General features: G+C 46.0%; 1 protein-coding gene across 1 annotated transcript; it reads left to right on the top strand.

Moving 5' to 3' along the window:
- The first annotated feature begins 2,426 nt into the window (after positions 1-2,426).
- On the top strand, positions 2,427-3,659 carry LOC124705674. The gene is made up of 3 exons (XM_047237377.1): positions 2,427-2,611; positions 3,244-3,284; positions 3,377-3,659. The coding sequence occupies exons 1-3, from the start codon at positions 2,474-2,476 to the stop codon at positions 3,507-3,509; spliced, it is 312 nt and encodes a 103-aa protein (XP_047093333.1). The 5' UTR covers positions 2,427-2,473; the 3' UTR covers positions 3,510-3,659.
- The last annotated feature ends 14,643 nt before the right edge of the window (positions 3,660-18,302 follow it).

The raw sequence follows: 18,302 nt of genomic DNA, 5'->3' as shown, positions 1-18,302 counted from the left end.
AGAGCGAGGGGGAAGGAACCTTCTTCGGAAGTGGAGATGGATGGGGCCTTGAAAATAGGAAGCTTTCGCTCTGATAGATGGTGGCATGATCCATTCAGCGGCGTCTTCTCCGTCTTTTGGTCTTTACTTTCACCGGCGATCAGCATCCGTTGCAGCTGGCGAGGCCTAAACTCTCAAGCAGCGTGTTTTGTTTCTTGTTTGGTTTTTTCTACCTTGTTAGTTGATCGATGGCCATTCGTGGCTTTATTAATTTATTAAAGATGGGTGTTTTTCGTCTACTGTTTAAAAAAGTAGGATCACTTTATAAACGCTCGAGTAGCATGTCGGTGACGGTGGTCCTTGCTGCTGTCCGCTCGAGCAACATTCTGCACCAGTGAGGATGGCACTGCATGCGATGCTAGAAATCCCCTTGCGCTGGATGCACTTTAGATGGGGCAGCACTGTCGTATGTTCCGGCGAACAGTTTGTAGACGACCAGCTCGACGACGTTTCCTCAGGGAGATTTTCCCATGGAGGAACACACACAAGAAAACATCCAGCACGGGAGGAGAGCGGCCACGGCCACGCATGATCCAAAGGGCCAGCGGGTAAGTGAATGTTTAAAATAGCCGGCTACAGGATATAGTCGCGGCCTCCCAAAACAGCTATAGCCTTGCTATAGCCAGCTATTTAAGGACTTTGACATCTTTTAGCGGGTTAATGCAGTTAGCCGTACCATGCGGGAAAGACTATAGCGGGCTATAGCCGAGCTATAGCCGGCTATTTTAAACTATGGAAAAAAGTTGTGGCTAGGGCGGAAAGATAACCAGGGTACCGGGAAGAAGGCCCCCACCGTGGGAGCATGGATGGTGCCTAAGTTCTTTTTCTCATATGCATGGCGCCATTGATGGGAGAAGAGGCCGATGAGGAAGGAACGGTCGGGCGCGTCCTCCGGCCAGCGATGGCAGAGGAAGGAGGGGTCGGCGACGAGGGCGCGCCATCGCCTGCACGCAATGGCGCAGCGGAAGAGCGCGGCGGCGTTCGTGAGGCGCATGAGGACCTCGAGAACGACATCCTCCGAGAGCGTAGCCGCCGCCTTAATTAATCTTCTTCATGGCACGCGATGTGATCGAGGCCGAGGTCCGTAGATGGCGACTTGATATGGAATTGTAGCAAGACTTGTGACGGCCGGGCAGGGGACTAGGGTTGCGGAGGGAGGGGGCGTGCTGCACCGTCTGCACGTGTACGTAGCGCTCGCTGTCCTGCAAATCCATATGGGCTTCCGTTGGTGTCAGGCCGCCCGGCTGTTCCATCTGTCTTGCATTGGGCTTGGGCGGGTCGGGTAGACACTCAGCCCCGCACCCTTCCCCACCCGATCATCGTGGAATCCGGAGGCGGAAGGCAGGCGAGCCAGCAACCTTAAGTGGTTGTTTGGATAGCGGAGATTAGCAATCAGTTTTAGCAAACCACGTTTTACGGAGATTTTTGGGAAAACAAGTTTTGCTTATAATTCTGTTACGAACGAGTAGATGGAAAACTATGTTTGGGTTCCTCGCCTCTGGATGCACTCGATGCCGGCGTGTCTCCTAAATTAACTAGCTTTTTCGTGGCTACGGCCATGCCTTGGGGGTGGTACCTCGTCCATGGTTCGGGACTCCGGGTGAACTCCACCACTGCGCGAGATGATGCCCAACGTCCGTGAACCAGTGTTTCTTGACCACCACCACTGCGCCGCCGGACGTCGATGCTGCGTGTAGGCCGCGGAGGAGCGCACCCGCCTCGGCGTGGCGAACGTGTAGTCATATCTGCCCAGACAGGGTGACGTTGACGAGCTTGGAGAGGCCAGTGCACGCAGTAGCTGGACAAGGCGGCGTGTGCCTGCCGTCAGCGGTGGCGGTGCGGAGGCGGCCGACGAGGACGATATCATGGGTCTGAAGTGGATGTCTCCGGCGACGAGCCGTTGGGCTTACCACTACAGTGCAGGTCGTGGCAAGGAGCCAAACGCCGGCGTCCGGCGGCGGCGGCGCATGCGCTTGGGTCCTTGAGGAGTCGGTGGTGCCTCCGCCGGCGCCCACCAGAGCTTGCAGACATAGACAATCAGGTCGTGCACTTGCGTAATCAAGATTTGTGTAATCGCGTTTTCACAAAAACATGTATTAGTCGTTTTTGCCAACACGCGTTTTATTGGTTTTGTGGAAGCCCAGTTTCCTTTATCCTCGTTTTAGTTAGTTCACCCAAACAAAATTTTAGTTTGTTAGACGGTTATATTGGCTTACGGAAAACTAGTTCTGCCAAACTCCCCTATCCAAACAAGGCTAAGGAGGAACAAAGTCCCATATCCGCAAGGTAGGCACAAAATCCTAACGAAATTTCTCGCCTTAACCGACCGAAGTTCGCAACCCAATAGCTAGCGTTGGTAGGGGAGGAGGAGCGGCCGGTGGGTATTCTCGCGACGGACGTCCCCTAATCTCTACCGATTCACAGGCATAAGACGATGGCGGCGCTTCTTCAACGGGGGTTGACGAAGATCGGTGGCTCCGTGCTCCAGCGAACCCAGGCGGCGGTCACATCACCGGCGGTTGCTGACGCGCGACGCCTCCTACTGCAAAGGCGCATGCTCAGTTGCGATAAGGTGTCTTTACCAAAAACTATCATCCCTTTATCTTGCACGATTTTCTGCTACGTATTTCTTTCGCTGTACAAATATCCCAATTCTTTGCGATCCAAATAGCAAACATCCATGTGTTAAGACTTAAGACGTCATCTTTAGTGGGTCTCGCTTTTTCTATTAGAAACAGCAGCAAGATTTCCTTTTCTTTTTTAATTTTTTACAGGAAAGAGCAAGTTTACTTAACCCAAAGTAGCATTTTTACACGGAAGCAGCCTTATCTTCCTGGTTGATCATCTTTTGGATGATGACTTCTACTGACGATCCCTTTAATTAGCAAATAGAAACACATTAGATGTTTAACTTACTGCTGCTTTTTTTTGTATCTTGAACCATATTTTTTTATGCTTGCTGCAATTCATAATACTAGTCAATAGTTTACATTCTAAGCATGCTATGGACCAGCCCAAGCAGAAAAGTCTTTCCTGCTTCCATGTAATCCATCCTTTGATTGGCAACCAAACATATATAGGGCATTGGCTGCATCAGTGCATGTATGACACTGTTTTTTTGTATCAGAATTCACTATTCTTATTACTACCAATCAACTAACAGTTAACTAATGATATAAATTAATGATCATGTTGAATCTTCAGGATGAATTCAAGGACCTAAAGCCGATACACCAGGTTTTATGGTACAATACCAAACATATGCATATACAGGTTATTTCTTCTTCTTTTCCTGTTTGACAGGAGTTGATATCATCTCCTCTTGATCTGTCTGCAGGGAGTTGATAGTGCATTTTCCGGGAAGAAAAATCCTTACCCTTATGGCAGGGACAAGTGTGGTTGTTATGATAGCCACTGATGGAAGCGAAGTGAAGGTGGCTGAGAAGAAGCAAGAGCGAGTGAAGGGGTGAGAGAAGAAGCAGAGCAAGTGAACGGGGCAGAGAAGAAGCAAGACGTTTTTTTAATGTCTGGGAATGTTACCCAGCACTATATATTGTCACTGTTCTGAGGATGTTTATGATATGCTAGCTAGAACCTGAGTATCACTGATGAACTCCTATATGTGCTATCTTGTGTGACATGGTATGTTTTCACGTATAATTGACGATTTGTGTGTTTTTTTTTGAAAGGGTGTTTGTATTAATTAAACAATATCGTCATGGTTACAATCACTCAAGACTTGATCTGAACACACTGAGGAGTCGAGTCGTACGCAACACCACCTAGGTTTACTCTATGGCTGAAAGCCGCCAACAAATGCGCTGCTTTATTAGCATTTCTAGGAACCTTCCTGACTTCCAGTATAGTGAAGGAGGCAGCCACCTGATTGGCTTCAGTGATCACTATACTAGACTGAGACCTATCGTTATTCTGTTGTAACAAGCCATCAATGACATTCTTGCAGTCACTCTCTAGTATTGTTGGGTAATTCACACTGGCAGCCAGGCGCAACCCTTCCAAAACAGCAATAGCTTCAGCTTCCTCTGCATTGTTGCACCTATGAATTGGGCTCCAAGCAGAGCAGATTGTTCTCCCTTTATCATCTCTGATAATGGCTCCCCAGTGTGCTGTTCCATCCTCTTTGATGAACGATGCGTCAGTATTAAGTTTTACCCATCCTGGTAGAGGTTTACTCCACAGGGACTGAGTGTTGTTACCCTTTGTTGCATCCACCATGGGAGCTTGTTTCTCTATTTTGGTCTTGCCTTTAAGTCTCCTGTGTTTTTCATCAACGATGTTTATATGCAGAGCAGAGAGGGTTGTAGGAAGAACAAACATGAAACATCTCTCAGACATGAATGAATACAAGTACTATACCAGAACAAAAAGTAATGTGGTGGCGGGATCTCATGGTTTTGGGATGGCGATCTTGCAAATTGGGCAAGCGTTCTTCCGAGAAAGCCACTGCTTTATGCAGTGCACATGATAGCCGTGCCCACAGTTCAGCCTCTCGCTATTTCCTTGCTAGCTGCATACTTGATGTGAATAATTAATTAAATGTTAATTATGAGATATCCCCAGTTACCCTGCATGGACGGTTAATTACACGAGATTGGAAACCAACATACTCACGATACCGTCGCATCCCTGTGATTGCGACTCTTCCCCTTGTATATAAAACTTTTTTTTAGATAAAAGGCATGAAATGACTGACTTTAAATTAATAAAGCCCTCAGCTTCGTCAACGAAAACGAACTAGCTAAGAGAACCAACATCACATGATCAGCTGACACAACAAACGCAACTCAAAAGCAACTCACGTGGCTTGCTCATTCCTTCTTAGGGCAGTTGCGTCATGAAGAAGCTTGAGCTCGACGATCGTGTGCTCGATCCAGGGCCGATCCAATGGCTTTGTGAGGGGCTTCCACAGCTGTAGAAACAACATCGTTTTAAAGATAATATTAGCGGGGTGTTTCATAAATTTGGATTCGATGATCATCTTGTTTCTAAAGAGCCAAAGTGCCCAAGATTGTGCAATGAAAAGCAACCAAACGCATCTTCTAAATCTACCGAAAGACTAGAGATGATAGTAAACAATTGAGCAAAGTTAGTAGGGCACCATTTGCATCCCAACTGCTGACGGGTTACACTCCATGCGAAGACCGCCGTAGAGCATGTAAAGAAGATATGTGTAGCCTCTTCTGGCCTACCACACAGTTTGCCACAACCATTGCCTGGCCCCTGCCGAGTCGCAATGTTGAGACTCGTGAGTAGCTTGTCAAGTACTAGCAGCCACGAGAAGATCTTGTTCTTGAGTGGGATACATTCCGCCCAAACATCTCGGAAGTGCGCGATGGAAGCTCCTTGCGCCAGTTCAAATACATAGACCGGATCGAGAAACACCCTGTTGGTTCCAAAGACCAAGACACCCTATCTTGGCCCTAGGTAAGGTTGGTTTGTTCAATGATGGCTCTCAATTGGTGCCAAGCCTCTATACCCTGTTGGTCTAGCGTTCTACGGAAGGTCAAGTTACCCCGAAGCCCGCACACCTACGCCACCGTGCTCATTTGCGAATTAGAGATGTTAAACAGCTCGGGAAATCTGTCCTTGAGAGCTACCTCATCTGCCCATTTGTCCATCCAAAACTGCATACGATTTCCATCTCGTATGCTGGGTCTGGCCCCAAGCTTGAACAGGTGCTTGATCAATGAAGATGTTGTACTTCATCAATATAAACATTATACTTCATCAATAAAGAACATCCGTTGAATCATTTGCTCTTTGTATCTCACTTCTCTCGTTTATCTCTCGATTACTTTCAACAATACTCTATGTTCAGATTAGCTTGTCAAGCACCGATGCCGATGATCATGTGCGAAGACAAGCTGCCAAAAAAGAGGAGAGGAAGTTCATCGTACTTGACAAATGGGGGGCTCCTCATGGCTTCTGTCAAACAATGCCGAGAGCTTGACCATCCTAATGCAGCGAACGATTTCATCTTCATGCAGCCCTGTGCTCACATAATCCTTTCCTCGAGACTGAGTAGCTCGTGTCAAATGATGCAGTTGAGAGACAATGTACACTCCCCTAAATAAAGATGGCGATGTACAAATAAAAAACCTGTTGCACGTGATGGACAGAGAAAGAGGTACTCGTAATTCATGTTATCATTTATCAACGTAAGGCACCAATCCTGCTATTGCTGCCCATTCTGCCGAACAATAGTCTCGTTCTGAACATCATTATCTGAATGTTGTAACAAACATCATGAGTTCATACATTTTGGAGAAAACGCATGCTGCCTATACTTTTAAACATTAGGCTGTAGCTCTAGCTTAAATTAATAAGGCGGTTGCCGGAAAGATGATACAAGATGCTGAAACCCAGCTAACAAGAACCGAAAACTACAAGCAAAACAAGAAAAATGAGTGAAACACAGCTTGAGCTCTGAGACCATTCTCCAGTCTTGCAATCCGACAAGAGAGGCGTCGAAGCTGGTGAAGAAGGCCGCCATTGAGTGACTCGCACCATCGTCAACCTCCAGAGGCCAAGCAAAACTCAGGCACCATCCGTTTCCACCTCCAAAGAAAGCTCCCTGCTTTCTCGCCCCGGATCGGAGGGCATCGTACCTGTCGGAGGTAGATCGCTCTCCCTGAGCACGCATGGCTATTGGAAGTTACCGCGGTGGGGAGAACGACTCCAAGCACTCACCTCGCCTCGCCTCGCCACGCCGCCACCCACGAACATCACAGCCACCCGCAGCACAAACCACCAAACCGGACCTAGGTGCCAGGACTAAGCGAAGACGATGCATACCAACCTCCACCGAGCTCATCCACCCAAACCCACTATCTCAAAACGGCGCCTCCAATGAGGAAACGGTACCACCCGGGTGCCGCCACCGTCCAAACCAAAGCTTTGGGTTTTCACCCGAGATAGATAGGGCGGGAAGGGAGGGTCTATCACCTCGATGTCGCCTTCAAGAAGGAGAACGGACCCATCAGCGTCGTCGATGTCGCGGCCTCCACCGTCGACCAAGGGTTTCCCCCGATCCAGAGCCCACATCCGACCACACCTCCCAGCCACCGGAGGAAGTCCGGGACCGGGGAGGTGCGACGAGCACCGCAGGAAGGAGGAGCCTCCGTCTTCATATCAGGTACCAGAGGCCCATCGGGGCAACCTCCGTACCAAGCCCACACATGCCGCCCCCTTCACCGCCCACGCGGCCGGAGAGGGCAGACCGCATCATCGACGAGGGGGGACGGTCCATGTTGTGCCCAAGGACGCCGCCCTGGGATCCTAGCCCCAACCCGATCGTCGGAGGGCACCAAGCCCCCGGCCACCACTTCCCAACGCCGTCGAGGCCGCGCCGGAGAGGGGGACGGGGGGAATCCGGGCCGACCTCACCAGCGGCGGAGGCCACCCCCGTGTGGCCGTCATCCTCCCTACAACAGCGCACGGGGTCCGGAGGAGAGATCCCCGCCACCCCCGTCACCGGCGTCGCACGGCCTTGCCGGCGGCCGCTGACATAGGAGAGATCATGTCCAGGGACGTGATTTTGAAGTAGGTTTTTGCGGATTGCCACTAGAGCAGTTAACTAGTACCTGATCCGTCAGATGAACTAGCCCCAACTACCATTATCCATGTACAATATAGAAATTTATGTGAAGAAATATAGAAAAGTTTTAAGTTGTCGAGTAAAAATAAACAGTGAAGATTTTCCCTGACTCTACGATTCAAGCAAAATCTCGGGGCTACTGACATAGGCATCCCCAATGGGCCTGCCGAAGATAGTACCCGGGGTTTACTGGAGGCCCACTACCCGAAGAATAAGAAGATTCGGAAGCCCAATATATTGTTAAGGAAAGCTAGAGTTGTAATAGGAAGCATTATTTGTAATCTTGCGGGAGGAGTTAGAAACCTTCTCGGACTCTGTAACTTGTACAATACGAATCCCTCGGCTCCGCCTCCTATATAAGGGGGAGTCGAGGGACAAAGAAAGCATCGAATCATTGTTTCTCAAACCCTAATTTCATATTCGTCGAGTACTTTTCGGCTGAAACCTTCGAGATCTACTTGCCCTCTACTTCCAACTAAACCCTAGTCTACAATCCGTAGGCATTGACAAGTTAATCCCTTGTCAATTACTGACATAGGCATCCCCAATGGGCCTGCCGAAGATAGTACCCGGGGTTTATTGGAGGCCCACTACCCGAAGAATAAGAAGATTCGGAAGCCCAATATATTGTTAAGGAAAGCTAGAGTTGTAATAGGAAGCATTATTTGTAATCTTGCGGGAGGAGTTAGAAACCTTCTCGGACTCTGTAACTTATACAATACGAATCCCTCGGCTCCGCCTCCTATATAAGGGGGAGTCGAGGGACAAAGAAAGCATCGAATCATTGTTTCTCAAACCCTAATTTCATATTCGTCGAGTACTTTTCGGCTGAAACCTTCGAGATCTACTTGCCCTCTACTTCCAACTAAACCCTAGTCTACAATCCGTAGGCATTGACAAGTTAATCCCTTGTCAATTGGCGCCGTCTGTGGGAATTAGAGGCGTCAAGGATCTGGTCTCGATGGCACGTTCAAGATCGTCGACTTCGTCAACTGCAAGCAATGCAATGGATCGAGGTAAACAGATCGCAACTGGTCTTGTTAATTTTGTTCCTCACCCGCCCTCCCGTTTGGATGCATATGCGTATCTGGAGGAGCCTATGGAGATGACGTTCGGAAGATTTCACTTTCGCGTCGAGAAAGAGGGATCGTATCGTGTCGAAATTCCGATTTCATTGGGATCGTCGCCGGTCGATTCCGATTTTTCAAGCTAGACATCATCAACCGAATCAGGAGAGGAAGAAACTTCGTCGTCACGCTTCATCAGCACCAGGGCAAGAGAAAAACTCGCCAAGATCTTCAGCGACATGTCGTTTGAGTCATCTCGCGGACTCTTACATAAGCGATGGCTCAAGCAGTATCGACAGCTACAACTTCATCGACAAATATACCACAAGGGGCAAGGTCTTCGCCAATCTTAATGATGGTGTCACCAAACCCAACATAGATCTGAATACAAAGTATCATCAGATTTATGTCATCGGAGAGCCAAGCCGTGACCAGGAGGAAACATCTGAGGCTTTCGACGATTTGGGAAATCCATACGTCGATCCCTCTGATTTGCGGCGAGGCCTAGGCAATAAATATATCGGGCCACAGCCGCGAGATAGAGTCCAACTTCCACAAGCAGCATGGGATAGAGCCGCAAGAGCTATAGATGGCTCCTGATTCGAGTACTTTTCCCTCTCCACGGCCGGATGTGAACGTTTTTCCTTCTTGGACGCATATTCTGGTTATAACCAGATCAGATTAAAAGAAGATGACGAAGCCAAGACAGCGTTTATTACACCGTATGGCGTATTTTGTTACAGGACAATGCCTTTCAGGTTGAAAAACGCGGGAGCAACATATCAACGGATGATGCAGAAGTGCTTAGCAACACAGATTGGGAAAAATGTACAAGTGTACATCGACGACGTCGTCATCACATCAAAAAAGGGGCAACATTAATCGAGGACTTAAAGGAAACCTTCGACAACCTCGACAAATTTTGTCTCAAACTGAACCCGACGAAATGCTCCTTCGGCGTCCCAGCAGGAGAACTTCTTGGGTTCCTAGTTTCAGCAAGAGGGATTGAAGCAAATCCCGACAAAATACAAGCCATCGTAACAATGAGGAAGCCAACGAAGTTGAAAGAAATACAACAGCTAACTGGGCGAGTCGCAGCTTTAAGCAGATTCGTCGCCAGGCTGGGAGAAAAAGCGTTACCGTTCTACGCTTTAATAAAGCAAGGGGAGAAATTCCAGTGGAACAAAGAAGCCGATAGAGCTTTCGAGGATCTGAAACGCACAATCTCGACACCACCAGTCTTGGTGGCGCCGAAGGAAAAAGAACCTCTCCTGCTGTACATTGCAGCCACACCCCAGGTGGTTAGCACGGTGCTAGTTGTCGAAAGAGAAGAAGAAGGAAAACTCCATGGAGTGCAAAGGCCGGTATATTTCATCAGTGAAGTTTTATCGCCTTCCAAACAGCGGTACCCGCAGTACCAGAAACTAGCATATGGAGTGATTACAACGGCAAGAAAGTTGCGCCACTATTTTTCGGCACACCCGATAATAGTAGTCAATGAAGCACCCCTCTCAAATATACTAAACAATCCAGAAGCTACAGGGCGTGTCTCCCTTTGGGGAATAGAACTTTCCCCTCGGGATATCACGTATGAAAAAGAAAGGCAATCAAGTCGCAAGTTTTGCCAGATTTCATTGCAGAGTGGATGGAGCTGCAAAACACGGGACCCCCAGATTTGTCGAGAACTTGGATCATGAACTTTGACGGATCCAAAAGAGTAGAAGGAGCTGGCGCAGGAGTGATACTTATATCACCTGAAGGCGACAAGTTAAAATATGTCCTACGGATGACGTTCCCAAACGCATCCAACAATGAAGCAGAATACGAAGCCCTCATACACGGGATGAAGATGGCGAAAGCTTGCGGCGCAACTCGACTAAAAATCTTTGGCGACTCACAATTGGTGGCTCAGCAAGTTATGAACCAATGTGATGCAATCAATGATAGCATGATAGCATACAAGGAGGTGTACAATGAGCTTGAGAAGCTGTTTGATGGATGCGAGGTAAATCACATCAGTAGGTTGAGCAATGATGAAGCCGACGTTCTCGCAAACATCGGGTCGCAGTGCCTTCCAATCCCGCCAGGCGTATTTTGGGAAGAAATAGCGGAGAGGTCCACAAAGCCGAAGAAGGCGCAGAAAAAAGCAAAGGAAGAAAAAACTTCGGCGCCCCTCAAAGAAGCCATGGAGGACGAAGAGGACCAAAAGCTTGTGATGATGGTAGAAGTTCCTTGGATGCAAGCGTACATATCGTATATCCTCAGGAAAGAAACACCCAACGATCCAGCTTCTGGCAAGGCGAATTAGTCGACGATCCAAAGCTTTCACGAGTGGTCAAAGGGGAGTTATACAAGCGAAGTATTTCAGGCGTCCCGCAAAGGTGCGTCACACCCGAAGAAGGAAGGATAATCCTAAAGGATGTGCATGAAGGAATATGTGGTCACCACGCGAGCAGTCGAGCTATCGCAGCCAAGGTTTTTCGGGCAGGATTTTACTGGTTGACAGCAATCGAGGATGCAAAAGAGATAGTAAGAACCTGCGACGCGTGCCAGAGATTCGCCGCAAAACCTCACTCTCCGGCGGCGGAGCTGATGCCAATACCATTGTCGTGGCCCTTTGCCCAATGGGGACTCGATATGGTGGGCAAGTTGCACAAAGCTTCGCCAGGAGGATATGAGTACCTGTTGGTTGCTGTCGACAAATTCACCAAGTGGGTAGAAGCGAAGCCAATAAATTCACCAGATGCAGCATCGGCAATAAAGTTTGTGAAAGGCCTCGTTTTTCGGTTCGGAGTGCCTCATAGCATTGTCACAGACAATGGCAGCAACTTTACGTCGAAGGAGTTCAAGGCGTACTGTGCAGAAGTAGGCATCAAATTGCACTTCGCGTCAGTTGCACATCCCCAAACCAATGGTCAAGTCGAAAAAGCCAATGGTATCATCTGCAATGGCATTAAAAAACGTCTGCTGGGACCACTTGAAAAGGCTCGACACACCTGGCCAGAAGAATTGCCAAGTGTTTTGTGGAGCATCCGGACAACACCAAATACGGCGACACAAGAAACTCCGTTTTTCCTCGTCCACGGAGCTGAAGCAGTACTACCAGTTGAAATAGAGCACGATTCTCCAAGAGTAACAGAGTATGACGAGGAAACATCACGAAAAGCTCGGGAGGATGATGTGGATGCACTCGATGAAGCTCGAGACGAAGTACTATCACGAGTTACCAAGTACCAGCAAGACCTGAAGAACTACCACAGTCGACGATTGCGGCCCAGATCTTTCCAGGTCGGTGATACGTCTCCGACGTATCGATAATTTCTTATGTTCCATGCCACATTATTGATGATATCTACATGTTTTATGCACACTTTATGTCATATTCGTGCATTTTCTGGAACTAACCTATTAACAAGATGCCGAAGTGCCAGTTCCTGTTTTCTGCTGTTTTTTGTTTCAGAAATCCTAGTAAGGAAATATTCTCGGAATCGGACGAAATCAAGACCCAGGTTCCTATTTTTCCCGGAACCATCCAGAACACTCGAGAGCCGCCAGAGGGAAGCCCTGGGGGCCCCACACCACACCCTGGCGCGGCCAGAGGGGGGGCCGCGCCGCCCTATGGTGTGGTGGCCCCAGGCCCCCTCCGAGGCTGCCCTTCCGCCTATTTAAAGCCTCCGTCGCGAAAACCCTATTACGAAGGACGAAACCCACAGAAACCTTCCAGAGCCGCCGCCATCGCGAAGCCAAGATCTGGGGACAGGAGTCTCTGTTCCGGCACGCTGCCGAACGGGGAAGTGCCCCCGAAGGCTTCTCCATCGACACCGCTGCCATCTCCACCGCCATCTTCATCACCGCTGCTGCTCCCATGAGGAGGGAGTAGTTCTCCATCGAGGCTCGGGGCTGTACCGGTAGCTATGTGGTTCATCTCTCTCCTATGTAGTTCAATACAATAATCTCATGAGCTGCCTTACATGATTGAGATTCATATGATGATGCTTGTAATCTAGATGTCATTATGCTAGTCAAGTGAATTTTACTTATGTTATCTCCGGAGACTCCTTGTCCCACGTGTGTAAAGGTGACGAGTGTGTGCACCGTGTGGGGCTCTTAGGCTATATTTCACAGAATACTTATTCACCGTTATGAAGAGCATAGTGAAGTGCTTATTTATATCTCTTTATGATTGCAATGTGTTTTGTATCACAATTTATCTATGTGCTACTCTAGCAATGTTATTAAAGTAGTTTTATTCCTCCCGCACGGTGTAATGGTGACAAGTGTGTGCATCCGTGTTAGTACTTGGCGTATGCTATGATTATGATCTCTTGTAGATTATGAAGTTAATTATTGCTATGATAGTATTGATGTGTATTATTCCTCCTACATAGCATGAAGGTGACAGTGTGCATGCTATGCTAGTACTTGGTTTAGTCGAATTGATCTTTCATGCACTCTAAGGTTATTTAAATATGAACATTGAATTGTGGAGCTTGTTAACTCCGGCATTGAGGGTTCGTGTAATCCTACGCAATGTGTTCATCATCCAACAAGAGTGTAGAGTATGCATTTATCTATTCTGTTATGTGATCAAAGTTGAGAGTGTCCACTAGTGAAAGTCTAATCCCTAGGCCTTGTTCCTAAATACTGCTATAGCTGCTTGTTTACTGTTTTACTGCGTTACTACTGCTGCGTTACTACTGCTTGTTTACTCGTCCCGGGCAAAGCTATTTTCCGGCACCGTTGCTACTGCTCATACTTATTCATACCACCCGTATTTCACTATCTCTTCGCCGAACTAGTACACCTATTAGGTGTGTTGGGGACACAAGAGACTTCTTGCTTTGTGGTTGCGGGGTTGCATGAGAGGGATATCTTTGACCTCTTCCTCCCTGAGTTCGATAAACCTTGGGTGATCCACTTAAGGGAAACTTGCTGCTGTTCTACAAACCTCTGCTCTTGGAGGCCCAACACTGTCTACAGGAAAAGGAGGGGGCGTAGACATCAAGCACTTTTCTGGCGCCGTTGCCGGGGAGGAAAGGTAAAAGGTACTCACACTCCGGATCTCGGCTACTAAGCTATTTTCGCCGTTGTAAGTACTCAAAGCTATTTCCTTTAGATCCTGCAATTGCATCTTTTTGTCTCTTGTTTTACACTAGTAAGGCTTAATGGAAGACAACAACAAAATGAGAGATCTTTATGAACTTTATCTTGAATTAGGACATGATATGTTTGAAGAGAGAATTAAAAAACCCATGGAACTTATGCGTGCTAATGGGAATGTTATCAGTATGAATGCTTTGAACACTATTGTTGCTAATGCTATGGAAAATTCTAAGCTTGGGGAAGCTAGCTTTGATGAGCATGATATTTTTAGTCCCCCAAGCATTGAGGAGAAAATTTACTTTGATGATACTTTGCCTCCTATTTATGATGATTATAATGATAGCTACTTTGTTGAATTTGCTCCCACTACAACTAATAAAATTGATTATGCTTATGTGGAGAGTAATAATTTTATGCATATAGCTCATGATAAGAATGTTTTATGTGATACTTATATTGTTGAGTTTGTTCATGATGCCTCTGAAAGTTATTATGAGAGAGGAAAATATGGTTGTAGAAATTTTCATGTTACTAAAACACCTCTCTATGTGCTGAAATTTTTGAAGTTACACTTGTTTTATCTTTCTATGCTTGTTGCATCATGCTTCATGAATTTGTTTATTTACAAGATTCCTTTTCATAGGAAGCATGTTAGGCTTAAATTTGTTTTGAATTTTCCTCTTTATGCTCTCTTTTGCTTCAAATACTATTTCTTGCGAGTGCATCATTAAAACTGCTGAGCCCATCTTAATGGCTATAAAGAAAGAACTTCTTGGGAGATAACCCATGTGTTTATTTTGCTACAGTACCTTTGTTTTATATTTGTGTCTTGGAAGTTGTTACTACTGTAACAACCGCTCCTTATCTTATTTTATTGCATTGTTGTGCCAAGTAAAGTCTTTGATAGTAAGGTTCATACTAGATTTGGATTACTGCGCAGAAACAGATTTCTTGCTGTCACGAATCTGGGCCTAATTCTCTGTAGGTAACTCAGAAAAATCTGCCAATTTACGTGCGTGATCCTCAGATATGTACGCAACTTTCATTCAATTTGAGCATTTTCATCTGAGCAAGTCTGGTGCCACTTTAAAATTCGTCTTTACGGACTGTTCTGTTTTGACAGATTCTGCCTTTTATTTCGCATTGCCTCTTTTGCTGTGTTGGATGGATTTCTTTGTTCCATTGACTTCCAGTAGCTTTGTGCAATGTCCAGAAGTGTTAAGAATGATTGTGTCACCTCTGAACATGTGAATTTTTGATTATGCACTAACCCTCTAATGAGTTTGTTTCGAGTTTGGTGTGGAGGAAGTTTTCAAGGGTCAAGAGAGGAGGATGATATACTATGATCAAGAAGAGTGAGGAGTCTAAGCTTGGGGATGCCCCCGGTGGTTCATCCCTGCATATTTCAAGAGGACTCAAGCATCTAAGCTTGGGGATGCCCAAGGCATCCCCTTCTTCATCGACAAATTATCAGGTTCCTTCTCTTGAAACTATATTTTTATTCAGTCACATCTTATGTACTTTACTTGGAGCGTCTCGTTTGCTTTTGTTTTTGTTTTTGTTTGAATAAATGCTTGTGTGGGAGAGAGACACGCTCCGCTGGTTCGTATGAACACATGTGTTCTTAGCTCATAATATTCATGGCGAAGTTTCCTCTTCGTTAAATTGTTATATGGTTGGAATTGGAAAATGCTACATGTAGTAATTGCTATAATGTCTTGGGTAATGTGATACTTGGCAATTGTTGTGCTCATGTTTAAGCTCTTGCATCATATACTTTGCACCTATTAGTGAAGAAATACATAGAGCATGCTAAAATTTGGTTTGCATAATTGGTCTCTCTAAGGTCTAGATAATTTCTAGTATTGAGTTTGAACAACAAGGAAGACGGTGTAGAGTCTTATAATGTTTACAATATGTCTTTTATGTGAGTTTTGCTGCACCGGTTCATCCTTGTGTTTATTTCAAATAAACCTTGCTAGCCTAAACCTTGTATCGAGAGGGAATACTTCTCATGCATCCAAAATCCTTGAGCCAACCACTATGCCATTTGTGTCCACCATACCTACCTACTACATGGTATTTATCCGCCATTCCAAAGTAAATTGCTTGAGTGCTACCTTTAAAATTCCATCATTTACCTTTGCAATATATAGCTCATGGGACAAATAGCTTAAAAACTATTGTGGTATTGAATATGTACTTATGCACTTTATCTCTTATTAAGTTGCTTGTTGTGCGATAACCATGTTTCTGGGACGCCATCAACTATTCTTTGTTGAATATCATGTGAGTTGCTATGCATGTCCGTCTTGTCCGAAGTAAGAGAGATCTACCACCTTAATGGTTGGAGCATGCATATTGTTAGAGAAGAACATTGGGCCGCTAACTAAAGCCATGATTCATGGTGGAAGTTTCAGCTTTGGACATATATCCTCAATCTCATATGAGAATAATAATTGTTGCTACATGCTTATGCATTAAAGAGGAGTCCATTATCTCGTTATCCATGTTGTCCCGGTATGGATGTCTAAGTTGAGAATAATCAAAAGCGAGAAATCCAAAATGCGAGCTTTCTCCTTAGACCTTTGTACGAGCGGCATGGAGGTACCCCATTGTGACACTTGGTTAAAACATGTGTATTGCGATGATCCAGTAGTCCAAGCTAATTAGGACAAGGTGCGGGCACTACTAGTATACTATGCATGAGGCTTGCAACTTGTAAGATATAATTTACATGATACATATGCTTTATTACTACCGTTGACAAAATTGTTTCATGTTTTCAAAATAAAAGCTCTAGCACAAATATAGCAATCGATGCTTTCCTCTTTGAAGGACCATTCTTTTTACTTTTATGTTGAGTCAGTTCACCTATCTCTCTCCACCTCAAGAAGCAAACACTTGTGTGAACCGTGCATTGATTCCTACATACTTGCATATTGCACTTGTTATATTACTCTATGTTGACAATTATCCATGAGATATACATGTTACAAGTTGAAAGCAACCGCTGAAACTTAATCTTCCATTGTGTTGCTTCAATGTCTATACTTTAAATTATTGCTTTATGAGTTAACCCTTATGCAAGACTTATTGATGCCTGTCTTGAAAGTGCTATTCATGAAAAGTCATTGCTTTATGATTCAGTTGTTTACTCATGTCATTACCATTGTTTTGATCGCTGCATTCATTACATATGTTTACAATATGATCAAGTTTATGATGGCATGTCACTTCAGAAATTATCTTTGTTATCGTTTTACCTCGCTCGGGACGAGCGTAACTAAGCTTGGGGATGCTGATACGTCTCCGACGTATCGATAATTTCTTATGTTCCATGCCACATTATTGATGATATCTACATGTTTTATGCACACTTTATGTCATATTCGTGCATTTTCCGGAACTAACCTATTAACAAGATGCCGAAGTGCCGGCTCCTCGTTTTCTCGCTGTTTTTGGTTTCGAAATCCTAGTAAGGAAATATTCTCGGAATCGGACGAAATCAAGACCCAGTGTTCCTATTTTTCCCGGAACCATCCAGAACACTCGAGAGCCGCCGGAGGGAAGCCCCGGGGGCCCCACACCACACCCCGGCGCGGCCGAGAGGGGGCCGCGCCGCCCTATGGTGTGGTGGCCCCGTGCCCCTCCGAGGCTGCCCTTCCGCCTATTTAAAGCCTCCGTCGCGAAAACCCTATTACGAAGGACAAAACCCACGTAAACCTTCCAGAGCCGCCGCCATCGCGAAGCCAAGATCTGGGGGACAGGAGTCTCTGTTCCGGCACGCTGCCGGAACGGGGAAGTGCCCCCGGAAGGCTTCTCCATCGACACCGCTGCCATCTCCACCGCCATCTTCATCACCGCTGCTGCTCCCATGAGGAGGGAGTAGTTCTCCATCGAGGCTCGGGGCTGTACCGGTAGCTATGTGGTTCATCTCTCTCCTATGTAGTTTAATACAATAATCTCATGAGCTGCCTTACATGATTGAGATTCATATGATGATGCTTGTAATCTAGATGTCATTATGCTAGTCAAGTGAATTTTACTTATGTGATCTCCGGAGACTCCTTGTCCCACGTGTGTAAAGGTGACAGTGTGTGCACCGTGTGGGTCTCTTAGGCTATATTTCATGGAATACTTATTCACTCGTTATGAAGAGCATAGTGAAGTGCTTATTTATATCTCTTTATGATTGCAATGTGTTTTGTATCACAATTTATCTATATGCTACTCTAGCAATGTTATTAAAGTAGTTTTATTCCTCCTGCACGGTGTAATGGTGACAGTGTGTGCATCCGTGTTAGTACTTGGCGTATGCTATGATTATGATCTCTTGTAGATTATGAAGTTAATTATTGCTATGATAGTATTGATGTGTATTATTCCTCCTACATAGCATGAAGGTGACAGTGTGCATGCTATGCTAGTACTTGGTTTAGTCGAATTGATCTTTCATGCACTCTAAGGTTATT

This window comes from Lolium rigidum, chromosome 4 (genome assembly GCF_022539505.1).
Source record: "Lolium rigidum isolate FL_2022 chromosome 4, APGP_CSIRO_Lrig_0.1, whole genome shotgun sequence".
NCBI classification, from domain to species: Eukaryota; Viridiplantae; Streptophyta; class Magnoliopsida; order Poales; family Poaceae; genus Lolium; species Lolium rigidum.
The sequence above is the reverse complement of the archived record's forward strand: the minus strand, read 5'-3'. Positions and strand labels throughout refer to the sequence as shown.